General features: G+C 35.3%; 5 protein-coding genes across 6 annotated transcripts; all 5 read left to right on the forward strand.

Annotated features, from left to right (window-relative positions):
• Window positions 1-4,282: 4,282 nt before the first annotated feature.
• Window positions 4,283-9,380, forward strand: LOC111707089 (acyl-coenzyme A oxidase 3, peroxisomal; the record flags this gene model as incomplete). Its single annotated transcript, XM_023480090.1, is given in 8 exon segments — window positions 4,283-4,425; window positions 4,784-4,897; window positions 5,193-5,974; window positions 6,082-6,237; window positions 6,813-6,984; window positions 7,283-7,491; window positions 8,675-8,759; window positions 8,832-9,380. Coding segments are annotated over 8 exon segments (2,028 nt in total). The 3' UTR covers window positions 9,199-9,380.
• LOC111707092 (UPF0176 protein CF0996) lies at window positions 9,368-11,392 on the forward strand. The gene is made up of 4 exons (XM_023480092.1): window positions 9,368-9,747; window positions 9,856-9,909; window positions 10,234-10,464; window positions 10,939-11,392. Exons 1-4 carry the CDS (start codon window positions 9,383-9,385, stop codon window positions 11,381-11,383), a joined length of 1,095 nt encoding a protein of 364 aa, XP_023335860.1. The 5' UTR covers window positions 9,368-9,382; the 3' UTR covers window positions 11,384-11,392.
• On the forward strand, window positions 11,363-17,006 carry LOC111707088 (sphingomyelin phosphodiesterase 4). Of its 2 annotated transcripts, none has more exons than XM_023480089.1 (8): window positions 11,363-12,637; window positions 12,987-13,322; window positions 14,108-14,278; window positions 14,356-14,439; window positions 14,767-14,875; window positions 15,989-16,094; window positions 16,365-16,625; window positions 16,708-17,006. In XM_023480089.1, exons 1-8 carry the CDS (start codon window positions 11,399-11,401, stop codon window positions 16,919-16,921), a joined length of 2,520 nt encoding a protein of 839 aa, XP_023335857.1. In that variant the 5' UTR covers window positions 11,363-11,398; the 3' UTR covers window positions 16,922-17,006. The 2 variants fall into 2 exon arrangements, with proteins under 2 accessions (XP_023335857.1, XP_023335856.1); XM_023480088.1 differs by having other exon boundaries at window positions 11,364-12,637; window positions 14,767-14,881.
• LOC111707093 (39S ribosomal protein L42, mitochondrial) lies at window positions 16,998-19,867 on the forward strand. Its single transcript, XM_023480093.1, has 4 exons — window positions 16,998-17,109; window positions 17,390-17,485; window positions 19,202-19,259; window positions 19,675-19,867. Exons 1-4 carry the CDS (start codon window positions 17,009-17,011, stop codon window positions 19,750-19,752), a joined length of 333 nt encoding a protein of 110 aa, XP_023335861.1. The 5' UTR covers window positions 16,998-17,008; the 3' UTR covers window positions 19,753-19,867.
• On the forward strand, window positions 19,805-26,851 carry LOC111707085 (ATP synthase subunit b, mitochondrial). The gene is made up of 7 exons (XM_023480084.1): window positions 19,805-19,837; window positions 20,416-20,498; window positions 21,411-21,607; window positions 23,435-23,574; window positions 24,470-24,574; window positions 26,085-26,179; window positions 26,719-26,851. Exons 1-7 carry the CDS (start codon window positions 19,805-19,807, stop codon window positions 26,795-26,797), a joined length of 732 nt encoding a protein of 243 aa, XP_023335852.1. The 3' UTR covers window positions 26,798-26,851.
• Window positions 26,852-26,885: the final 34 nt, after the last annotated feature.

Raw genomic sequence — 26,885 nt, forward strand, 5'->3', positions numbered from 1 at the left:
CCAGAAAAAATTAAGCCCCCCCCCACAGCGACAAATTCTTGAATACGCACCTGATATATTTCTCATCCGTCTAGCATTGAAAATGTGCTGCTAAAGATAAGTCCGAAAAATCAAAAACAAACGATCTATGGTTGTTTTTCAATTAATTTTAATTGATTTTTATCCTTGGGAGATTTCATAGACAACAATATCATTGGATAACAAAATCAATACATAAAAAATCATAGATATACAAAACCATAGATAACAAAATGAAAGAAAAAAAAGATAACAAAACCAAAGATAAAAAATCATAGATAACAAAACCAAAGATAAAAAATCATAGATAACAAAACCAAAGATAAAAAATCATATAACAAACCAAAGATAAAAAGCACATAACAAACCCAAAGATAAAAATCATAGATATCAAATCCAAAGATAAAATTCACATAACAAACCCAAAGTTAAAAATCACATAACAAACCCAAAGATAAAAATCATAGATAACAAAATNAAGAATTTATCAAATGTCGTCTTGACAATTTTTCAATGAGTTTTATACTATATTACGTAAATTTTAGTATTTGCGAAAATGAATACATAGTCATGAATATGCGGGAACAGTTTTAAGGAGTTCCATATAATCATTTAATTAAAAAACTAAATATATGCAACATTCCATTATCAGAAAGTGAAGAATACGACATTTGATGAATTCTTTCGATGTTTTCTTTATTAAGGGTTTCACTCATAGATAAAGACAACATTTTTCATCTTGAAAGATATAAATGTACAGGGATGTTTTAAAGATATTCTTATTATATAGATTAACTAGGACGGGATTTCACTAGTTGGGACCCCGCATTGTCCGGTCTGCAGCCCTGGCTGCTGCAGTCGGATCAAGATGTACCTTGCAGCGTAGGACTGCATCCAACTCTTGGTGTTAAAAAACCCGGGTTGGTGTGTTCAGAGCCCCTGCGAGGTACGGACGTGTGGGGAGCTGACTGCTACTTTCATCCCCTAGGTCGGTTGTGAACATTGGCTGTTCTTATGTCATTGAGTACTTGTGGTGTACATGAGTTCTGTAAAAAGAAATTTAAGTTTATAGTTTAGTCCTTCTCATGTCCTTCTTCAGTTCTCGTCAATATGATATATTTCTCAGTAAAATAATTTGATATTCTCAAAATAAAATTCACTCCTGAGTGGATTAATAATTATGAAATCCATTAAAACAACAAACCACCCCGCTTATCATTAAAGTACACTTTGACCCCTAGAAGTATGAGTTCGCGGACTATACAATTTTTGGTGATTTTGCGTACATAAGCTATCTATGTTTGTGTTACGTGAGCCATGCTCCGTGTATAAAGTCTACTTGATGCCCTGTGTATTTCTGAGTTCTCCCTGAGGATCTGTACAGAACGTATTGTGAAAGAGCTAGTTTTAGGAGCTGTTTACAGACTGACTACGCAGGCGCAAAATTTCTCGCGTGAGAGTGAACAGTTTCTGTATTAGTATATGTTTATTTGTCTTACGAGTGTAACCGTGCTTATAATTCTAGGATCACTGCGGTAATTATTTTATATATATATATGTATGCTATCGTTTGAGTATATTATGATTGATATTTGTAAATATGTTTGTTGGTTCCTAATAAAACGTTCTTTCAGTAAAATGTCCTGTCCGTAAAACGTTCTTTCAATAAAATGTCCTGTCCATAAAACGTTCTTTCAATAAAATGTCCAGTCCATAAAACGTTCTTTCAATAAAATGTCCTGTTTATAAAACGTTCTTTCAATAAAATGTCCTGTCCATAAAACGTTCTTTCAATAAAATGTCCTTTCCATAAAACATTCTTTCAATAAATTTTCCTGTCCATAAAACGTTCTTTCAATAAAATGTCCTGTCCATAAAACGTTTTTTTAATAAAATGTCCTGTCCGTAAAACGTTCTTTCAATAAAATGTCTTGACCATAAAACGTTCTGTCTATAAAACATTCTGTCTATAAAACATTCTGTCTACAAAACGTTCTGTCTATAAAACATTCTGTCCATAAAATGTTCTGCCGTTCAACTTTAAGACCAGAAAACTCTAGAATAGGAAGTCAACTTTTAGACTCAAGTTATTTCTTATAATAGTCCAATAAACATGAGGCACAACAATAGTGCAGTGTAAACAGACCCATTTCCCTTAGTAATTCATTTAATAACTTACTAGTAAAGCTTTAATGGCGTCATTCTTTTCTACAGTTTTCTGGTTATCACAAGAATAGAAAAGTAAAGAAGGAAGAAAGAGTACATAAGGAGGTAGAAAGAGAAAAGAAGAAAGAACGAGGAAAGAAGGAAAGAGAGAGAAAAAAGCGAGAATATAAGAGGAAAGAAGGAACAGTGAAAACGGAAAAAAGGAAGAAGGAAGGAGAAAGAATGAGAAAAAGAAGGAGGAAAGAAAAAAGAATAAAAATGGAAAAAGGAAAAAAGAAGCTGGAGATAAGGATGAATAAGAGTGATAAAGAGGAAAGAAGGAAAAGTTGAAGAGAGAAAAAGGAAGAATGGATGAGGAAGTAAGGAAGGAAGGAAGGAAGAAAAAGGAAGAAATTGAAAGAAAGATGAAAAATGTATGTTTGGGCGAAGAAAATAGGTAAAAAATGTTTTAATTTGTTTGAAAAATTGCAGCCTGCAGCCCTTATTGCTTAGCGTACACTTCTTAAAGGTTTTCCTTAAATTTGAATATTTGGTTTTTGAGTTTGTGGTATTCTTGCCATCATTCCTTCATCTGTATCCATCTAAATCAACATTCATACACGCATATATTTTGTCTATTTCTTCAACATGCATTTATTATCTACTTCATATACTTACAATTATACCTGTTACGAGACTTTATCCGTACGAGACTGTTAAAGTGGAATTTCATTTATGTTTATAAAAAATCAAGAATTTACAGACATAGATTCTAATGAAAACATCAATTTACTCCAAAATAATAGGAAATTTGAAACATTGTATTTAGCTAATGTTTGCATTAAATGTCTTACATACCTTTTATTGAAAAATCATAAAATATTTTTAAATTCTAACTTAAAAATGCATTTTTGTGCAGTTGGGTTTCATGAATATTAAGTTTAAGAAACCTAATTTAGTCCAATGTAAGGTGATTCAGTGACCTTCTGTTACGTAAAAATAAACCTATAAGCATGAAATAATGTTACTAAAATGACGTTATTTAACGTTACAAAATAAAGGGGTCTTAAGGGGGGCACACAATTTTGAATGTGCCCCCCCCCAACCCCTACACAAATGGTCTTGTACGCCCCTGGTTCCCACGGTAAGTTTGTGGGTTTAAATCATTAATTTTTATTTCAACTCAAGGGAAAAGGATGAGGTAAAACAATGTCGTCTTTCTTATCGTTAAATATGGAAAAAGACGCGGAAGATACGCTTCTAGAAATGGTTTCATAAATTTCATAAAGGCAAAATTTAATAAGAAAGAATGGACGACTGCGAATTTTGACTTCTGTTGTTAATAGAGTTTATTTTACAAATCCAGCCTCTATTTTTTCTTGATTAACGATATAATTCAAATCACTTTTTTAACCTTTTCTAATTTAACTTAACATGAAAATCATGAAAAGAAAAAAGCACTCGGTAATTTACTAGTATTTGATTTTTGCCCCCCCTCCTCCTGTCAATTTTCTACATGGAACTCATATGTAACACATGGATACAATTGGTAATATGGCAGCAGCGCACGGCCCCTTAGCCTGTCTTTGGTGCTGCTCGGTCCCTAGCCTGTTCTAGCCGCAGCACTCGGTCCAGAAATTGTCTTAACCTAACTTAACCCTAATATAAAACAATAATAATGAATTTTTTGGAAATTAGTAGTCCTGTACAAAAAAAAATAGGAGGGAGGGAGTGGGGCAATAAATCGTATACTAGGACGTACCCGAGCATTCTTTCTAGAATGTACACTTTCTATTTATAAAGCAATCAACCCCTTGGTAAGGCCTTCAGTCTTGGTACTTGGGCCCAAAGCCTGTCCTTGCCCTGGCGTAGGAGGTGTGGGGGGGGGGGGTGTCCTAGGATGGCGTTCTTCAGAACGATGCTGTAAAAGATCGAAATAGGGCTTTGAATGCCTGTGAAATCTTTATATTTTGCCTCTCGTCGTTTATTTTTCTTAAGGAATTAATAGCATTATTAACTTCTATGTTATTCTTAACAAAATTAGGTTAATAGAACATAGTTATGATTGCAATAAAATCTTGTTTACAACCAAAATGTTTTTTTTATATTAATATTAGACATGCTGAAAATGGAAGGATTAGCTCTGGGTTTGATCAGGAGAAGAGCATGTTTGAGAACCCTACCCCTCTTATCCTCTTCTCAAACCTTGAGCAGACAAGAATATTTACAGAGAAGACATGCTTCAGCCAAACCCAAACTTAAGTAAGAAATAAAATGCGTTTATTTACAAGGCAGGTAGGCAGTTATATTTTTCAGCAAAAGTAATTTTTATCGAATTGAATCAAGATCTCAATTATCAATTTTGCAACAAGAAGCAAATGTGATTGAATCCAATTAACAATAAAGCAGGGGGTGTATTTGTTGCCCCCCCCCCCCCCAGTATTTAATGCATGTTATTTAACATCGCTGAATTTGGAAACTATGGATTACATTTAGGTTAGAATGATTGAATTTTCTAGTGGTAAGTATCAAATAAAGAAGGAAAATCTTCACAAATGGTGTTCAATTTCTCATCAAAGAAAATCTTCTAAAATCATCTAAAAAATGAATAATATTTTAGCAACACGATGAAACCTGCAGATATCCGGAGAACCCTTCTCACACCAAACTTCCCGGTCGAGAAGCTCACTGCTCTTCTTGATCATGATAATCATCAGATGAGATCAGACTTCAGGTATAATAAGGTTCAGAAAGGGGTTCTTGTTTTCATTAAACGTCCCCCCACAGCCATCTCTTCCAATTATGTAGATTTTTATATATTTTGAGAAGGAAAAGTCAACATATAAAAATGGAATATTTGATAAAAGCTGGACAAATGGTTTAAACTTTTTTTATCATAGAGATTTGTAAAAATTGAGTTCAGATAAAAACAAAAAAGTTTTAGTTTTTCAGTTTTAGGATTTACATGAAATTTTTACTACATTTTTAAAACTTTTAACATAATTTGATAGATATAGTTAATTTTGTAGAAAATTTATCTCTGAGCCGGTGATGGTTCCGCGTTACAACATTTCCTTGGAGGAGGAGAGAGATTTAGCACTCCGTAGGCTTCAGAGGATCTGCGATAACAAGTTTATCTCCGTCTTGGACTTCTGGAACAACCCTCTCAGAATATTTGCAGCTCACGAGCTGACCGCTATTATTGACCCGGCGATGACGACCAAGATGACTGTTCAGTTTAACCTGTTCGGTGGTACCGTCCTCAAGCTTGGGACGGATCGGCATCATAAGGATCTGCTGGCTGGGATTGATAATCTCAATGATATTGGTTGCTTTGGATTAACAGAGCTTGGATATGGTAATAATGCTGTTGAGATGGAAACCACGGCTACCTATGATCCTGCAACCAAGGAGTTTATCGTCAACACCCCGAACACATTAGCGCAGAAATACTGGATCACAAATGGTGCTGTTCACGCCAAGCATGTCGTTGTCATGGCTCAACTGATTGTCAAGGGTAAGAATGAGGGTATCCACGCTATCCTGGTTAGAATGAGAGATAACGAGCTTAAAACTATACCCGGAGTAACTATCGAGGATATGGGATACAAGATGGGACTCAATGGTGTAGACAACGCAAAACTCTCCTTCGACAATGTCCGTGTGCCTAGGGAAGCGTTGCTGAACCGTTGGTCGGACGTCGCCGAAGACGGAACTTTCACATCAGAAATCGGCGGCGGCCGTCAACGATTTTTAACGGTTGCCGATCAGCTCCTCTCCGGTAGAATCTGCATTGCAAGCATGTCATTAGGTGAATATTAAAAACTTTCTTCACCAAAATAAAAAAAGACAGAAACAATGCCATCCAGATATTTGTGTTGAGTGATAACGTCGTTCCACATGATTGATTGATTTTAGGTGGCGCTAAAGCAAGTATCTCCATAGCAGTCCGGTATGCTGCTACTAGGTTAACAGTAGGTCCTACTGGTAAATCTGATACACCCATTCTAGTTTACCAACTCCAGCAGAGAGCACTCATGCCCCTTCTCTCCAGGATCATAGCTGTTAACATAGGTTTGTTTAGATAAATCTTTTTTTACGATTATGTAACTTCATTGTTTACATTTAATACACCTACTTAAAAGGACTGAGTAAAATGGTTGGGGGTTGTAACCTAAACTTTTTAGAAGCTGATGTGACTTCTATCTGATGTTACACCCTATTCCCCCTTTCATTTTTCCTTAACAGTCCCTTTAAGTTACTGCAACGGTGTGTCAAATGGAGGACATAGTCACAAGTAATATATAGAGATACAAATATACACCTACTATACATTTCTCTTAATGGAATTTTCTGTACATTGTCCTATTTTAATTAATCATTATACAACAAGGACATGGGTATTTTCTGTTCCACTTGTAAGTTGGGCTTGGGATCATGAGGTGGATTTTCATTGACTTGTAAAATATTATATTAATGGAAATTACGGGTTTCTAATCTTATTGATAAGATCCGTAACTGCTTTCCGTTTCTGTGCCTGTTTAGATCATTAACCGTCTAAAGGTTTGTTGATAAAAAAACCTTGATTAAATGTTCTCCGGGTTAAACTAATTTTTCCGCCTGAACTGATGATAGTTTTGTTTATCTAGGATTGGACTACGTGAAAGACAGGTGGGCATTCCAAGCTGCTGATGGGTCAGAGCATAAGGAGGTTGTAACCATGTGCTGCGCTATCAAACCTACAGCCTCCTGGTTGCTGGAGGAGACTGTATCCGTATGCAGGGAGAGATGTGGCGGACAGGGATATCTATCATGTAACAGGTCAGATCTTAAATGTTTTTTTTAGGGGATTCACTTGTATTTCTACTCAAATTAAGTTAAGTAACAAAACCTGGCCGGGTTCTCTGTTGTGTTATTTTAATTTTTGAGTAAGATAAAAACCTATCCTCTTATTGAGCAGGAACATAGGAAGATATATTCCCCTTTTAAATCCCATAACAATACATGTGTGATTAAATAAAATAATTAAGTAATAAGGAAGGAAAATAATGTAGTCACTAATATTATACACACAGTTTATTGCGATTAACAATTAAAAATATCTTACTCTTTATTTCAGGTTTGGAACGTTCCTAGGATTAGCTCACGCTGCAATGACCGCCGAGGGGGACAACTCCGTCTTGATGCAAAAGGTTGCAAAGGAGCGCCTAGGAATTATCGCTAAAAACCCTCTGAAGGTTGAGAAACCTGGGAGCTCCGACATCACGGATACCAAGTATTTGGTTTATCTCATCCAGGCCAGAGAAGAGAAACTTTTTAATGAACTTGGTAAGCCAATATTGTAATTTTTAAATATACTTAAAGGGACTGTAAAGGAAGAATGAAAGGGGGTATCCGCAATAACCTAAGCGTTTTAGGAGTTCACCGAGACCCCTGAGAGTTCTATTTGATGTTCCTGTCTCGAGAAATTGGTTAAATTTAAATTTTGTTTAAAAATAGTAGGTTTAAACGGATTATATTCAGCAAATACACAACCAATCTGAAAACGACGATATCCCAGACGAGCCCAAGAAACTTTGGTTTGCTTCTATTATTATTTGAATTCAACAATTTTTCAGTTATAAAAGATATAATTGATAATATTATTTATAGGTCCGTTTCACGTGACAAAAACTCCCATCAATGTCAGTGCAGTATACTGGTCACGTGATACAGACGGAGTTACGTGATAATGATAAGAGTTCTATCTCATTTTCCTGTCTTGAGAAATTGATATAAAACTGTGTGTCAAAATAGTAGTTCTAAATAGATTACATTCAGAAAATACGCAACCATTGAATTTGATAATTTTTCATTTTTTAGATATAATTGACAATGTAATTATTATGTCCTTATGACGTGACCAGAACTCCCACCAATGACAATGCAATATTATTGTCACGTATCTCCGTTTCTATTAAAAATGAAAAATCATGAAATTCAAATAATAATAGAAGCAAATCTAAGTTACCCAGGCTCCTCTGGGATAGCTTCGTTTTCAGATTGGTTGCGTATTTGCTGAATATAATAAACTTAAACCTACTATTTTTACACAAAATTTTATATAGATATAGATTTTCGTATAAGTTTGACACAGGTTTTATATTAATTTCTCGAGACAGGAACATCAAATAGAACTCTTATTGGTCTATATCAACTCCTAAAGTGCTTAGGTTTCAACCTATACCCCCTTTCATTTCTCTTTTTCAGTCCCTCTAATACATGTCTTTTGAATTTTTCAAAGTTTAAATCTTTTCACTAGTATTATTAAATAGAACCAGGTTTCATCATGTCACACTATTTATTAAAAGGCTTTGTGTAAAGATGATTACCCAACATTTAAAGAATGTTATGATTCACAACTCCTGAACATTTTGTTCATCGGTTACGAGATAAATGTTAAATTGCTTTTTCTCAACAACTTTTTAAAGATGCATTGTTTTCGGTGAGATAATTTTATTTTTATTTCAAGGACATAAGATGGCCGCCGCAGGGAAAGCAGGAACTTTTAATTCTTGGATGCTTGAGGAGTCCGACCTTATCCAGCATGCAGCCAAGTAAGAAAAAACTTGTAAAATATAAATATTTTTCGATCTTTTATATATTGTTATTATCTATTTTCTTCCTAGATCTTTCGCAGACAGACTTATCACGGAGAGATTTGTCGAAACCTTGAAAACTTGTGACTCCGACCTGACTTCAGTTCTGTCCAAGGTTCTAGATCTCTACCTAACCTCTGTCCTGGAGAAGAACTTGGCCTGGTTTGTTATCTCCGGACTGCTTCAACCCGAGGATGTCGGACTTGTGCGTGGAAATGCTGCAGAACTGTGCGCCGAGCTTGGTCCTCAAGCTCTCTCTCTCTGTGAGAGTTTTGCTATCACTGATACCATGCTTTCTGCTCCAATCGCTCTGGACTGGGTTGGATACAACTCCTATGATAACCAGGGAGAACTCATGTCGGAGGAAGAATGGAACAAGACTGTCAGGAAAGTCTAAGAGGAGTATATAGTTCAAAAATGTAATCTGAGATTATACCTCGTAACTAACTAAAGGTAAACTGTACAGTGCAGATGTACACATATATATTTGTAATCGTGCTAAAACTATTTTATTACAATAATATTAATAAATTTAAATAGATAATGTGATATCTATAATATTTCTAGTGCATTTCAGAATAATGTTACAAAACTTTACATTACTTCGAGCTACTATATCCAAGGATCAGAGATTGAGATCCGTCAAATCCGTTCTTCTCTGGGTTAGGCGGAATTACTCCAGCAATCAAAATGATTTTGCCGTCATTTCATTTTACAAGTTTACACAGTTAAATAATCCAAGATCGTTGGTTGAGTTGGTAAGATCCCACCTGGAGCAGATAGATGCCAAGGGACGGATTTATGTGAACAAGGTTGGGATAAATGCTCAGATGTGTTTACCCTCCGAACACCAGAAACAGACTGAAATCTTCTTCTGTGATAATATCTGTGAAAATATAGATTTCAAAACCCAGTTTTCAGACTTTCAAGTTTTTAACCGACTCAGGGATGTAAGTAAAGGATTTAAAAGTTATTATTTTTATTTTTCAAGTAAAATTTTCCTCAAAGGGCATTTTGATACTTTACTTTCGTTTATTTTTTATCCTTTGCTTAGAATTCGGCACGGGAAACTATTGGAAGGATTGGATGAAAATTTTGACTCGAAAAGGTATTTATGAAACGGAGGTATTTACTAACAGGAGGTATTTACTAACAGTTTTTTTTCTGTGGATTTTTCTAGTAATAATTTTTTTTTTATATTGTTTTCCATGACACAATTTTTCCGCACTTCACGAAACTGAAAAAAAAATGTTCACGTTTTTTTTTGTTTACATTGGTGGATTCCCGAAATATTTAATTTGTAGTTTTGAGGGCAAATGTGTAGTCTACAAACATTTTGGCACGATGCGATATCAACAAACGAAGCAACAAACAAACTAGTGAAATATATAATTTTTTAAATGATTAAATTAGTCAAAATATTGTTTTATAGTTGTGGAGATCAGCTGACTGCTAGAGAGTGGAACTTGATGATGGAGAATAAAGACGAGAACACCGTCCTCCTCGACGTCAGGAACAAATACGAGTGGGAGATCGGACACTTCAAGGACAGTGTGAAACCAGAATTCAGGACGTTCAATGAGTTCCTGAATTATGCCGAGAAAATCTCGAATACGATAAATAAGGATAAGAAAATAATGATGTACTGCACTGGAGGAATCAGGTAAGAAATATATATTAATATTCATTTTCATTCATTCAAAAAGGATATATTTCGTTGCAAAATCACCCTTCCTACTACCCTCAAAAAAACTCCCCAATTTTCAATTAAATATATTTGGGTTGGAATAATGAAGAAACTAAATTTTCTTGGAAATGGATGAATTTCGGAGTGGGAAAAAAACTTTCGATAATTAAACTAATAATTTGGTAAAAAATTCATTTAGTATGCGATAAAGACTTGCAAGTCGGAATAACATGCCAGGTGATAAGACACCCATCTCCACTCCCCCTCCCACCTCTTAAGAAAACTCCCAAGTATGTTAGGAATATTCAGGGCGTTTAATCCTTGAATTAACAGTGAATTAATGATGTTAGGAGTCAAATGATTGAGTTTTTGGACAAATTTTTCGAAATATATTTTATGCATTTTTTTTCTCGAAAGTATTGCATTTTGAATATTTATCTTTCTGTATAGATGTGAACTGTTCTCCTCTGTACTAAAGAATAAAGGATTTGAGAATGTTTATCAACTTAAGGGAGGTATACTGGAGTACGGAGCACAATCTGAAACCAACCAATGGAGAGGAAAACTCTTTGTATTTGATGATAGATTAGTTGTTCCAATATCTGAGAATACAGGATCTGAAGATGAGATCATTAGTAAATGCAGCCACTGCGGTGCACCCGCAGACACCTGCTACAACTGTAACAACATCTCCTGCAACAACGTGTTCACCGCCTGCGTGGATTGTGCGTTCAAGTTCTCTGCTTCCTGCTCCGAAGCTTGCTGCGAAGCATCTGGGAAGAAATTAGACAAGTTCTTGCGCAGAAATAAATCACAGTTAAACTATAAAAATACTGTTGGAAGGGGGAAACATTTTAGAGATATTGCCAAACAATTCGGTGTAACTATTCATTAATATTTCAGATAGAAAATGTTGGGTTCGAGTTTACTTACATCCGAAGCTACAACTCCTCTCAAGTCAGGGATACAAACCCTGAAGGAGAACCTAAGTCCTAAATCTCCTTCAGAAATGTTCGGGCTGACTCCAGGCCGCAATCAGGCTGGTTCTCCAGCTTCACCGGTCCCGCAGACCGGAGCTAGTTTTCTTAGTTCGGTTGATTATGCTCTAAATGCCCCGACACTGCCCCAAAAGTGTTCTGAGCTGACTTATCTTCTAAACAACTGTCCGCAGAAGGATTTACCCACAGCTTTTCATAGGATCGTCGATAAAACGTTTGGTCTAACCTTCGGTGGGAGAGGATTTGGGATTAACTCTATTCTAAAAACCACACAACCTCGGGAGTTCTTTGCACTGATAGATTTCTTGGGATCCAACGGTCCTGTTCTACGTTCAAGCTTCAAACTACTGTCGGATCCCTATCTCAGGTTTGATTTCCCTATCTCCCTGCTCTCAACCTCAACTAAACAACAGATTGAATCTGGAACTGCTTCACAGTTTATAATGTCTAAACTATCAGCTCAGAACTCAGTCCTTCTCCTCAACTCCTACGAGTTCTACATGTTCACGTTTATAGCTTATATCGTGCAACCCTATACTGCTGATAATAAGTTTGTACCAGGAGATTCTCTTTATCCAAATATCCTTGAGGATTATTTCTCCTATTTTTTACCCTGCGACGGTTCAGCTCCTCCCCCCCTTCCCTTCCATCTTAGCATGTCATCTCCTACCCACATTCCGGAAATAAATACTCCTGCTCCGTCTCCGTCCAGGAAATCTTTACTCCGACAGGGCCCCCTCCTATCAACACCAGCCCGGAGTATTCCAACCTCACCAACAATTTCATCTATGACTGGACACGAAGTGTGGAGATCAGAAACCTTGATAAATATCTGCTCTGAACTTCTACTTTCTCCGTTCTCCCAACCCTCGAAGTCTAAAAGTGAGAGTCCGTCTCTAAATCAGAAAACAAACGATCTAGTTATAGCTGTTGGAGACACACTGAGAATAGTTAGAATGATGATTAAACATCTCCATTTCTTCGCTAACTCCGGTGGACCATTAGACCTCACACCATTGGATCAATTGAAGCGTTGTGTTATTCCTAACATCAAGAAGAAGGTTTACGTTCTCTTCAAGTTTATATTTTCTCACTGGCCTCATGATACGTCCTTCAGATTGGTTCTAGAAACCTGGCTCTCCTATATTCAGGTAATTTTATCAACGTTCTTGGGCTTTTCTTTATTTATGTTTTTTTTTCATGAAAGATTCCCAAAGTTTTGCACGCATATTTATCTCGAGTTTTTGCCATCTGTCTTTTTTCAGATTTAAAAAAAAATCCCTTAAGCATGAAAGAAATGAATTGAAATGAAATTTAAGTAAGTTGAGATTAAAATTAATGATTTTTTTTATCTAGCCACTTAATTAAAATCTAGATCAAGGTACGCTTCGGACTGATCTTACTTGATCTGTTGGAAGTGTTTTCTCCTTTTCGGAGGAATTTATTAAGAGTTTTTGAGCTTTATCTTATTTATTGTTTTATAATAAACATTATGTTCAGCCGTGGCGGTACACTGACTCCGCTGCTAGAGTGCGGGGTACTGATGAAACCTGCACCATGAGTATTGATGATAAATGGCTAAACTTTGTAGCGGAGAATATTCTCTTCTATACAAACATTCTTCGTCTTCTTCTCCCACGCTTCTTTAGGATGGATTTAACTACCAGCAAGAACGCGTACATGCTCTTCAGGATCTCTAAGATCTACTCCCAGGCAGGGTTAGCTAATCTTGTGAAGAACGGAGAGAGTGGGTTGGATAGAATTATGTCTGTTGGTGATTTTAGCCTAGATCGAACAGGTTTCAGCGAAATGCCGCCCTACAACATTAACTCAGAGGTAATAAATGTATTCTATGTGGGTTTTCTCCATACACCCCTAAGTTTTATTTGGGTTGCCTCAGTTATTAAAAACGTTGAATTAACTCCATCGGGGAATACAATACATACGCCATTTTATGAAAATAATACCCCCTCGGCCCTCATGTTAGAAAATAATACCCCCTCGGCCCTCATGTTAGAAAATGCTGATTGCCTAAGTTCTGAAGTTGATGAGGGATCCTGCTCATCCTGTCCGTTTAATCCTGCTCATCCTGTTTGTTTTATCCTGCTCTTCCTGTCTGTTTAATCCTGCTCATCCTGTCCGTTTTTATCCTGCTCTTCCTGTCTGTTTTTATCCTGCTCTTCCTGTCTGTTTTTATCCTACTCTTCCTGTCCATTTTTATCCTGCTCTTCCTGTCTGTTTTTATCCTGCTCATCCTGTCTGTTTTTATCCTGCTCATCCTGTCCGTTTTTATCCTTCTCATCCTGTCCGTTTTTTTCCTGCTCATCCTGTCCGTTTTTATCCTACTCTTCCTGTCCGTTTTATCCTACTCTTCTGTCTGTTTTTATCCTGTTCATCCTGTCTGTTTTTATGCTACTCTTCCGGTCCGTATTTATCCTACTTTTCCTGTCCATTTTTATCCGACTCATCCTGTCCGTTTTATCCTGCTCATCATGTCCGTTTTTATCCTACTCTTCCTGTCCGTTTTTATCCTGCTCTTCCTGTCCGTTTTTATCCTGCCCATCCTGTCTGTTTCTTCCTGTCCGTTAATATCTTATTTTAACAAATTAAACTTGTCGTAGATGAATGAGAACGTGATCAGCTCCGCCAGGCAGTGTCTGCTGGAGTTGGAAGGATCGGTGAGGTATGAACCAATCTTCGGAAACTCATTCCGGCAAACCGTATCCGAGGTTCTCATCCTCGCTAGCAGGGCCAAACAGGTGGCAGAAGATAGCATCAGTGAGGCCAACAAGGTGAAAATTTATCAAATGTTTTCATTTTTTAAAAATTAGGATAACTTTTTTTTTTTTACTCAAACAATCTGGTTTAGGAGAATCCTGAGAATAAAACCTTGATGGATAGATTGATAAACATGATTGCTGGAGCTGGAGCTCCACCTCAGGACTCTTCTGAGGTAATAACAGTTTAATCATTTAGCCTTCCTCCCCTCTCCGCAATTTTTAGAGATAATAACTCTTCCTTTTAGCTCCCTTTCCCCTTAGGACTGACAGACAGAGGTATACCTCTTCCATTGAGCCCTTCTCTCCAACAGGACTTTAAAGAGGTACTGACACTTTCCTCTTAGTCTAAACCCTTTCCCTTAAGACTAGCTCATTCTCTGAGCCTCCGCCTTCCCCTTTCCAGACTTTACAGAGGTACAGGTTAAAATAAGAGTTAAGTTTAGTTATCTATTAGTATTATAAAGTAGCATCAAGAACATTTGTATTTATTAATTGTTTAGGTTGAAGAATTCCGGAAGAGTGTTCAGTATCTTAACAATTCTATCACCTCCCTCTCTTCAATCTTTGATCTACAAATACCAGAATCCAGTAGTACCAGGAGAAAACTAGGTTCAGGTATACTTTCTATAGATACCAGAATCCAGTAGTTCCAGGAGAAAATTAGGTTCAGGTATACTTTCTATAGATACCAGAATCCAGTAGTACCAGGAGAAAACTAGGTTCAGGTATACTTTCTATAGGTACCAGAATCTAGTAGTACCAGGAGAAAACTTGGTTCAGGTATACTTTCTACAGATACCAGAATTCAGTAGTACCAGGACAAAATTAGGTTCAGGTATACTATATATAGATACCAGAATCCAGTAGTACCAGGAGAAAACTAGGTCCAGGTATACTTTCTACAGATACCAGAATCCAGTAGTACCAGGAGAAAACTAGGTGCATGTATACTATCTACAGATACCAGAATCCCGTATTATTTTTTAAATCTTTTCACGTTGCTTGAGCTGTTGACTAATTATTTCTAAATTATATGTTTATGATTACTGAATTTTATGTTTATGATTAGTGACTAAGCGTAATGTCAGTTCAACACTTTTTGCGCATTATCAACCTAATTATCGTTAATAATTATATCTCGTCATCTCCAACAAATCTTTCATTCTCAGTCTTGATAACATTTTATATTTCAATGTTATTCTAATTTTATAAAGTTAACCAGCGCAGATTTGGAGCCTCTATTAATAATTGCTTAATTTTACTTATTACCCTTAAAGATAAAGTGTTGACGAGGGTGGCTCAAATTTTTTAAAAAGGTTTTCTTGATTGAATCAAGTTTAGGTTAAACTGTCAACATAATATCAAGTGATCGTTCATTACAATTAACATTAAACCTTTTTTTGATCATTTTCAATTGTGGGTTTGTAAAAGTTACTGAAATATTTATGTAGCAGAAAGAAGAAAGAAGGAAGAAAAATCACTATTAATATATATATAGAAAAACGACAATTTCTTTCTTATTTCTACTCAGAGGAAGGTTTCAAGGATGTCGATTTGAACCAGGCATGTTCCTCTTTAAATAGTATGCAATTACGGAGACAGTCTCTTAAAATTAATAATTTGAACCAGGCATGTTCCTCTTTAAATAGTATGCAATTACGGAGACAGTCTCTTAAAATTAATAATTTTTATTATAAATAAATGAATGATTGATCTTGTCAGGAAGTAGTCCTGGTTATCCTGAGATGAGTGAGGAAGATGCAGGACGGGTTCTAACTCCACACGGTAGATGGCAGGTTCTCCAGGGTCTGGCTAAACCAGAAGTCAGGTAACAAGAAGGATTTAGTTTATCTACATACCTTGAATATTTTTTTTGATTCCAATTAATTTTATGTCCCAGTAATTCATATTCAGTATCTCTCTTTTCAATTATTATTCTCCCTCTTCGTTCCTCCCTCTCCCCTCTTCATCCACACTTTACGCATTCATCTTTTTTATTCAATCTTACCGATCCGTTCTCCTCGACCTTTAAATCCTTAATGATATCAAGTTTAAAGATTAAAATCAAAATTTTAGTCCTTATGTATTTTATCTTTAGATATGGAGGTGACCCTGATCAGGTTCCTATTAACCAATCAGAGATCGGAGGGATTGTTCGACTGATGCACAGGTTTAGTTCCTGGCTGAATCAAAGATACGGAGAAAGGATGCGTGAGATGTATGGAGAGGAAAGTGTGCTGGGTGAAATATCCCGGATTGTTCTCCTTCCTCCGTGTAGATTCTACCACCTGGAGAAAAGTTTAGACGGAGGTCCTGCTCGGAGAGTTTTCCACACCCACAGTGCTCGAATCAACCTTAGGTTAAAACGAAATTATGGATTTAAATATTAATCAAAACAATTATTATTTTACAACAATTATCATGTCTATTTATATTTTTAGGTTCCTGGCAGGACATCGGTTTCTCATCCTGGCAGCATTATCAATCCTAGTTCTCTCCTTCCTTTGTAAGAGAAGTTTGTTTCAGACCTCGGTTCTCCTGATAATTTTTACAGCATTCATCATTGTTTTAGTAGCTGCAGGACGTTCATTTGTTGCTCCGACTGCTAGAAGATTAAATCCGGACTCAACACTGGATCAGTCCAAGACCGATTAGTAAATCCAGTGTTTTCTGTTGTACCAATTCGAACTTGAAAGGAAAGTAAGATTGTTTTTTGATCTCATTTGTATCTTTATAGAAATAATGTTTTTGGCGAAATTTTCTCCGATGTCGGTCAACCTTCCGCTCAGACGGTTACTCTCCTCCAGTCTGATAACAAGGGCGGAGAAGAAGGATAGATACAGGTAACAACTAAAGTCTATCTCAAGTATTTATTACTTTTCTGATAGTTTCTACAGTCCAGGTTCAGGATTACATAATTTTACCGACAGTTTACTTAAATACTAAATGCTACATATTGTGGATTAATGGAATCAGTTGTAAAGGCATAATACCTTTTCTCTACTTTTCTTCAACGAGTGGGAATTTTTAATTGAACTATGTGGTATTTTTTACGCTGCATAAAACTTTTTCATTTATGGTTGATGTGAACTTATGAAGTATTATTAATATTATATAATGTAGGGAGGAAGGAATCTGTACAAACACTACTGGAGATATAATCTGCTGCTGGCATCCTGAACCACAGTTCCCATACCATCTTTCCCAACCTATACCTAGGTATATTATATACTTTACCAGGGAAGGTTTATGAATGATCAAAAGTTCAAATATTTGTCTCCATCAAAATTCGATCGTCATTAAATTTTTGAAAATTTTGAAAATCCGCGAAATTTTTTGTGAAAATCCGCAAATTATTTTTGTTTTGTTTAACGATGTACAGAAAGAGAACATGTTTACAATTAATTTGGAAGATGGCCGCGAAGCGCCCTCTAAGGCTAGTATTATATACTTCATATACTCTTCTGTTCCCATACCATCTTTCCCTACCTATACTTAGGTATTGTATATTATACTTCATATACTCTTCTGTTCCCAATACCATATCTCTCCCAAGTATATTACATACTTCATATACTTTTCAGTTCCCAACTTCCCAAACCATCCTCCAAGGCCGTAAAAAAATATTATGCAAATGTTAAGGATACAATAGATCGACTACCGTGCTTAAATAGTCAAATTAGTCCCGTTTAAGTAGAAATTGGCGATTATAAATGGAAGATCCTTCCCTGAAGACTCTTTGGGGGAGGTTCGGAAGCTTTTTGGGGACGCGCACTACCGCAAATAGGTAAAATGAGGTTCGGAAGCTGTGCGGGGGAGGTTGACTTCCCTCCCTCTTAAGGACAGGCTAGGGGGTCGGACACCGCGGATATGACAGGCCTGGTGGAGGGGAGGAAGGCCAACATCAATCTCTAGTCCGAACCACATTCTCTTCATTTTCTCGTCCGAACCACCTTGAAATCCTCGTCCTTTCAATATTATTTTTTTTAAGTGTCCGATCCTTGAAAATAAATACATTTTTAAAAATATGGCGACATTAGGGCATAAAACATGACTAGAATAAAGTTTTCCAAGGATTTTGAGATGTTGGAATCTTCAAATCCACGAGAATGATGTCAAACATTATTTAGGTAAAACTTAGATCTCTTCTGCCTCCATAATGGCTAACCAATTCGTGATATAAAAAAAATAGAAAAATATTCGGCATACCTCTGCCTATAATTTTCCCCATGAAACCACCCGGAAAAATTCTATGGTTTTCACTGTAGTTAACAAAAAAGATTAAAGTTCTATAAATTTGGAATTATTTGCGGAATATCTGAAAATTCGCGCAAAAAAGGTGTACATTTTTAAGGACATTAAACTTGAAATCTTTAATTCAATTGAAACTTTTTACTTTGATTTACAAAAATTTGATATTTCATTTATGCCCTAACGTGGCTTGATTCTTAAAAAAATAGTTTTATATGGAAGGATTAGACACTTAAAAAAAAATAATATTGAAAGGACGAGGATTTCGAGGTGGTTCGGACGAGAAAATGAAGAGAATGTGGTTCGGACTAGAGATTGATGTGGTTGGCCTTCCTCCCCTCCCTGGTGGTCGGGCGGTGCGACCACAAGTCTATCTAGAAGCTGTAAAACAACGTGCTAGTAGAGCGGTTGTTTAGCATAGAGGATTTAGCGTTGGTCAAAAGTTGTGTATATCGGATTTGCGTAGGTCGAATGATAAAATTTCGAGTAAACTTCCAGTTTCGAATGATTCATTGATTGTATGTAGCGTCCACATGCCGCGGAAGAAAATGAAAGTAAATCTCCATATTGAGTTGAGAAAGCTTTGCAGCCATTCAGCTGACATACAGTGTTCACCATATTTCATTCGTTGAAAATTCTTAAGACGTTTTCTCATCTGTACACTCTGTTAATAGATTATTTTAGGTCGAATGTAGTTGAAACGGATTCGAAACTTAATGTGCAACATGTAGAACAAATGAAGGTCAGTTTAGAAATTTCAACAAAATACCCTTTCTCGTGACCTTAAAAATCTTGGTTATTGCCCTCACTTTACAGAGCTAGAAGAAGTATGACTGGATTATGCATTAAAACTAGAGTAATCCCCTCCCCCCCCCCTCTTATATTCGAATAAACGATATGCTTCGTACACGAATGAGTTTCATAGAATACTCGTAGTTACGACAATAACACGTTATAATTTGCTGAGCGGAATTACACTACAATTGAACCCTCCCCCCTGCCTTCAATTATGAATTACATTTGCAACAACCGTATTGTATTCCAGTTCGATCATGTGGTCATCCCTTAGTGATGGACTGTTAAGCAAAATGGAGAGGGTTTTCTAATCATTAATGCAGTGGAATATGTTTATCTTATTTTTAACGTTTCTTTTATAGGATTTGTATCATCACAAACACGAGAGGTTTCAGAGACGCGAATTAATGAGATTAACTTGGACTACTAAGCATAGGTAAAAAATATGGAAAATCCTAGTTTTGTAATTACAAGCAATGTTTATATAGCTGTATGAACATTAAAGGGACAGACCGGCTATGCAAGGTAGTTAAACTGAGTTTTCAGTGTGGTGGACAAATTCTTTAGGATTACAATTACAAGCAATGTTTATTTAGCTGTATAAACATTAAACAAGTAACGTGCACTGAACCAATATCACGAGATAAAATCTTCTTTTTAAAATAAAACTTAAGGTTTCTTAATTTTTGTTTCATTTTAAAGTAATTTTACATAGAAATGTAGTTACAGGTTATAAAATGAAACGATAGAAATTTTGACTTCAAGGAAGTTATTTCTTATCATTATTTTGCGTCATCGATCTGCTGTCGCATCTTGTTTATTTTAATGTCTCTTCACTATGGAAACTACCCCGTTGAGGGGAGGGGGATTTTGTTATCGGATTGAGTGTTTTCTAATAACCGTTGTTGTATTTGTAAATGTACTCTTTGTTCACTAAATTTTATGCCCTAATTTGAAATACGGTAATGATTTGTCTACCACGTTACTCATTGAACCTTTATCTGACACTTTTCAACTAATGTTTAACCGACATTTACTCTTTTGTTCAAAAATATCTACATAATAAAAACATTCGTATATAAATATATATATGTTGCCTATAGAACCGCGCCACCGTCTGCTTCGTCCGACCCAGCAGCGATGTTGCCGCCAGCGGTCAGAGGGATCTTGTCAACTTCCCCAAGAGGTAAGTTTAATACTGACCATTGAAAATTAACTTTTAAAGATTTTAAAGAAATTAGTAGATTTTGGGGGACTTGGGAGTCGGAGGAGAACCTCTGCTGCATATTTTATTTCGGATCTAGCAAACTAGGATAATGTTAAAATCAGTGCTTAGGATCCGCAAAAATATGCGGATCTACGGATCCGGATCCAAGGGGTAAAGTATCAACCAACTACTAAAACCAAAATCTGAACTTTTGAAAAAAAGAGATTATAAAATTTCCTCATTTCTGAATGGTTCATCAAGTTTTAGGATTAAAATATTCGAAAAAAAATAAAACTAAAAATTTGAAAATTATTTTTTGTCAAAAAATTAAGTGAATCTTAAAGAAATGACCTGGATCCGAATCCATTTTTCCAGTGGGGATCCAGGATCAGGATCCGCATCAAACTTAAATGGATCCTAAGCACTGGTTAAAATTAAAACGTTCTTGAATTTCTCAAGTTCTGTCTTACATCCTCCATATTTATTTGAATAAATTGAAAATGTTTTTGGGAAACAATTTTTATTTTAGCATGACTATGCTAAATATATAATATATAATCACCCGAAAGTAAGTTTTCGGTGCGTAATGCATTAATCTGCTTTACACTGGTCGAAGAAATAGTGGGTCTTGGTAGAGAGAGTGTAATGCCGTGAAACAATATGTTTTATATCTCACTACATTTATCATAAGATTCTGCAAGCATATTTTCTCACAAGAAATATCTAATGCCCGCGGGGTTTTTCTTGTTTACGTAAAATATAAAACTTTTGTTTTGGAAAACTATTAATTACGAAGCATAAAGAAGACTAAATTAGAACTTTATTAATATTGAACGTTTTTTCTATAAATTAAAAACCAAAACTCAATTGTAATCTTAACGCGTATTTCAGAGTAAGACCTATTGAGAAGAGTCCAGTCCGTATGGGAATCTTCCCTGAGGAGTGGTTTACCGCCTTCTACTCCAAGACCGGAGTAACCGGACCTTACATGGCCCTCGCCTCCATCGGCACATTCCTCGCCAGCAAAGAGTTCTTCGTGATGGAGCACGACTTCTATGTTGGAGTCGGTCTTTTCATCGTCTTGTCAGGTAACACGGAGAAGTGAGAATTGACAGTAAAACAGGAGAAAACACTTCTTTAAATATGCATTCCCCCCCCCTTTAAATATCCCTCCCCCCTTTAAAAATTATTTTTCCCCGGTAGACAAATACTTCTTAATGTCGTTTTTATCGCTGGGTCGGGGGGAAATTAATTACTAAAGGGAGTGACCGGCAATGTATGGTAGTTGAACTGGGATAGCAGTACTGTTAAAAAAAATTAGGATTCATTTGAGACATATAAAACGTTTTAAAGATCTATAATTACTGTGTTTGAGCGCAAAGTCGACGGTCAAAATCATCAATTTGGGTGGGTACGTTTTGAGATTTTTTTTAGATTATTAAATAACGACGACAAAAAATGTAACAAAAATTCTACAGTAAACTAATAAGTCCTTTAGGAACAGGTTGAGAAAATAAAAATTAACTCTTATCAAAAATAAGTAATTTTATTTAATTATTAGTTTCTACTATAATCTCTCATTATTCACAAATATTTGAAGGTTTTTTTGGAATTTTAATGAAAAGAGGACATTTGAAGAATTTGTGGAAATCTGCGAACAAATTCATAGAAAATAAGAAATTCAATTTAATGATAAAAACGAAATAATTGATTTTAACATTGATATATTGACAAATATCTTTTGAGAAATATGTTCCTAAACATCTAATTAGTTTACTATAGATTTTTTATTACTATTTTTTGTCGTCGTTATTTAATAATTTAAAAAACCGATTCTCAAAACGTACCCACCTAAGTTGACGTTTTTAAACGTCGACTTTTCGCTCAAACTAAGTAATTATAGATCTTAAAAACGTTTACAATGTCTCAAATGAATCCTGAAATTTTTTTCTACAATACTGCAATCTCAGTTAACCTACCATACATTGCCGGCCACTCCCTCTAAAAAGCGAAAGAAATTAAGGTTAAAACAATAAACAATACTTACCAGTTTGAATTGCAATTTCTCCTCCCCCCCCCCCTAATCTTCAAATATATTTTTATTCTCGGAGGAGGGGGAGGTTTTCTAGAAAATATATACATACTTCTGGTGTTCTAGATTCGTTCACCTCGTAAAATATTGTTCTTTCATGTCAATACATTCGCCAATTTATTTGTTTAAAGAGTAGCTGATGAATTTAAATGATACGTAAGGATGAAGGTTTTGAAAAAAATGCTGGAAAATATTGTTTAAGTAGAGTCGGGGTGAACGCTCTTCTGGGTAGAATGAATAATTTTCTTGGTCAAACTCAAACCAATTTATTTTTTATAACATTTTTGACAGCATTCATAACGATGTACTTTTTAAATTACAGTTTTCCACACGTTTTTCATTCCACTATATTTTTTTGTTTATATGAACATTTTAAGATTACTTTTTTGTTTCGAAATAAGGTTTCTATTTTACAATATTATAATGATTTCCGTGTGTTCCAGAAGAAATATAGAAACCCAGCATTACAAGCTTCAGTTAATCAATCTTACACCATAGCAAAACTTACTTCCCTTTGTTTTCTATAATCTGGATTCAGAGGTGCCACATTTTCTTGAATAATCAATATGCAATTTGGGAGTAAGTTGTAAGTTCAAGACGGGGGTGTTAATAATCCCCCCCCCCTTTTTGAAATATGCTTGCAAATTTTTTATTATTTTGCTGAAATGGGGAAAATAAATGACTTTTCTGGTAAAAAGTACTAAAAAGAAGATTGCATTTTAATTTTTTTAAATTATAAACCCCGGCCCTGGTTCAAAAGTCAACCTATCCCCATGTTATGATTGAAGCCCCCCGTTTAGAGTCTTACTGTTAAGTTTTCAAGGTATTGTAAAGAGTGTTGGACCTGGTATGGCCGAGACCCTGAACAAGGAGCTGGATGAGCAGGAGGCTTTGTACAAGAACGTCAGACAGTCCGAGATCGATCATCTCAAGAGGACCATCGAAGCAGAGAAGGCCGCTCAGGTACAAGGGGCCAGGAACAACTTTTTATTTTAAAACACTAACAATCTAAATCTCGAAAAAAAATATTTATTTAATTTGAGGGCAGGACCCTCCGGCTGCCACGTGCCTTCCTGATATGCTATACAGTAGGAATTTTACACTAACATTTTAAAAGTTATTTTACGTGAAAATGAAGGTATTAAGAGAACAAATTCTGAAGTGAATTTGATTTCAGATCAAATATTATTTATTTACGCAGAAACTTATCATTAAATAAGATAAATCATTATTACAAAGGGTAGATTAATTGATTAATGTTCTATGTCTGAAGAACTGCTTTAACTGTAGCTCTTTTGGTACAGCTCCCCAGTTGCTCGAGAAAAAAAAAGATAAGAAAAAACATAGACACGGTATTGACGGTGTCGTGGTGAATGGTTTTGCTTGAGGAGGTGGATTTGATAGAGGAGAAAAGGGATCTCTTAGCCTTAACTATGAGTTGTAAATATAATTAATCAGGACAAAAAACTCAGAAACTGGACTCCAATAATACGTAATCGTACAAACTTCAATTTATCAATTCAGAATATATCATTAACTGGAAAGCTATATAAATAATTTCATTTGTTATAAACTTAGATCTAAGCGATAACTTTTTACATGATTTATAGTGCGGAGGCTCTGCACTATGTAGCAAATCTGGGAGGTTCATGGCGGCCCAAGGTCCCCTCCCTCTTAATGCAGGCTTCAATGAATATTGGTTTTAAAACTTGCACGGGATATGTTAATTTTTGATAAGAAAAATTACTCTGAAGCAGCAGATGTAAAGATATAGGGCCTACTGATAAAAACTTTTTCAGTCTGCAACTTAAACCATATCTATACAATCCTATCGTAAATAAATGTAATCTCTATTAAGGTGAATGCTACCGCCTGGGAGGATATTATTGCTGCTAAGAAAGAGGCTGTTGGTCTACAGCTGGAGTCCGTTTACAGGGAGAGACTCAGTGATGCTTACACTCAGGTTCGTGCTTTCAATAGATACATCATTTCTACATATTTCATTTCCATAATTTCACATTAAAAGAGTCTTGAATTACAAGGTATTGAGCTAACTATGAATTACAGGGTCTTGAAAGAACCTTAAATTACAAGGTCTTGAAAGAACCTTGAATTACAACGTCTTGAAAAACCTTGAAGTACAAGGTTTTCAGAGAGTCTTGAATTACAATGACTTTAAAGTTAAAAGAATCTTGAATTGCATGGTCTTGAAAGAATCTTGAAGGACAAGGCCTTGAAAGAGTCTTGTATTACAATGTCTTGAAAGTACCTTTTATTACAAGGTCTTGAAAGTACCTTGTATTACAATGTCTTGAAAGAACCTTGAATTACAAGGTCTTGAAAGAGTCTTGTATTACAATGTCTTGAAAGTACCTTGTATTACAAGGTTGTTTTAAACTATTTTATTGCTCTTCTATCAAACTCTTCCAATATTCTACTGGCACTGCTTCATCAATTCATCTTTTATTGTTTTTTCCTTCATTCATCTCTACAGTTGGCAAAATGCAATCCTCATTTACCTTCAATATTGATTCTATTCCCATTCATAACTCATCATTGAATTCAGATGTCCGATTTTTGCAAGGGTTAGGTTGGGATCGGAATATAAGATTATAGGATCCGGATCCGTTTGATCCGCAACATTTTGACTTCATGGATCCGGATCCTAAGGGCAAAATAACAACCGAAAACTTTAAGAAAAAACTTTTTGCTCTGAAAACCCAACCAAGAGAGATATTCAAAATTTTCTTACTCTCTAAATGGTTAATCGAGTTTTAGCATAAAATAAGCGAAAAAAAAACGAAGAAAACTATTTAAATTTTTTTTATGTAAACAAATGTGTAAATTTTAGAAAAATGTTGTAAAGAAAATTCATCATATAACTGATCGTTTTAAGTCAAGAAGGTTCATATAACTGATTATTTTTAAATCAAGAAGGTTCATGTAACTGATAATGTTTAAGTCATGAAGGTTCATGTAACTGATAATGTTTAAGTCAAGAAGGTTCATATAACTGATGGTTTAAGTCATAAAGGTTCATTTAACTGATTATGTTTAAGTCGTTAATGTTCAAGTCATGAAGGTTCATAAAACTGAATGAAGGTTCATATAACTGATTATGTTTAAGTCATGAAGGTTCGTAAAACTGATTATGTTTAATTTAAGAAGGTTTTATTATAATTGATTATGGATTGGTTAAGACGTTCTAATAGAACTGATTATGTTTATGTTAAGATGATTCCAATATAAATGATAATGTTTATGTTAAGAAGGTTTCAATATAACTAATAATGTTTAGTTAAAGAAGATTCTAATATAACTGATAATGTTTAGGTAAAGAAGATTCCAATATAACTGATAATATTTATGTTAAGAAGATTCCAATATAACTGATAATGTTTAGTTAAAGAAGGTTCTAATATAACTGATAATGTTTAGTTAAAGAAGGTTCTAATATAACTGATAATGTTTAGGTAAAGAAGAGATTAGATTATCAGCTGGAGGTTGCTAATGTTATGAGACGGATGGAGCAGAAGCACATGGTTGACTGGATTATCACCAACGTCAGGTAAATATTTTCCTTCAACCTCACTTCTTTAAATTCGAAATAATCGGAATTAACATTTCAGAAAGTTGTGTATTTGATTTATTTTTAAACACTTTTTCAAGACTCGCTTTTATTCCTCTCCCTTTTTTAACGTCTTTTATTATCACATTTTTTCAATCCATATCTTCAATCTCTTTATCTTTTTTCCATATCTGTCTTTTTCTCCTTCTAATTCTTTTCTCCTCTAACTTTCCATACATCTATTTCTTTTCTCATCTTGGAAAGAAGTAACATTATATTTCTTGTCCCTGGATATACGAATTCATTCTCCGTCTCACAGAAAATAAGATACTGAGTTGACTCCGGTTGGGCTATTTCATTCTATGGTTGAATTATTTATTAGATATTTTCTTTTAGTCCTGGACGAGTCATTCCTAAATTTCAGCTCACTCATTAATTCTACAAAATAATATTTCCATGAACCATGTCGGCTGTCTCTCAATAACTGGTCTGTTTGGTTCAGCCGTTTTGAGATTTTGTATCTGAAACATTTTGTTTAGGAAATCCATCACCCCGGCCCAGGAGGACGCAGCTCTCAAGAAATGTATTGCAGACCTTAAATCCTTGTCTGCAGCTTAAACTATCTTGTTAAACTGTTTTAGACCCTTTCTTGAAATAAACAAATTAAATATATCTCCCGAGTTTAGTTTAAAGTAGAATATTCTGG

The sequence above is a fragment of the Eurytemora carolleeae genome, unplaced genomic scaffold (genome assembly GCF_000591075.1).
Source record: "Eurytemora carolleeae unplaced genomic scaffold, Eaff_2.0 scaffold703, whole genome shotgun sequence".
NCBI classification, from domain to species: domain Eukaryota; kingdom Metazoa; phylum Arthropoda; class Copepoda; order Calanoida; family Temoridae; genus Eurytemora; species Eurytemora carolleeae.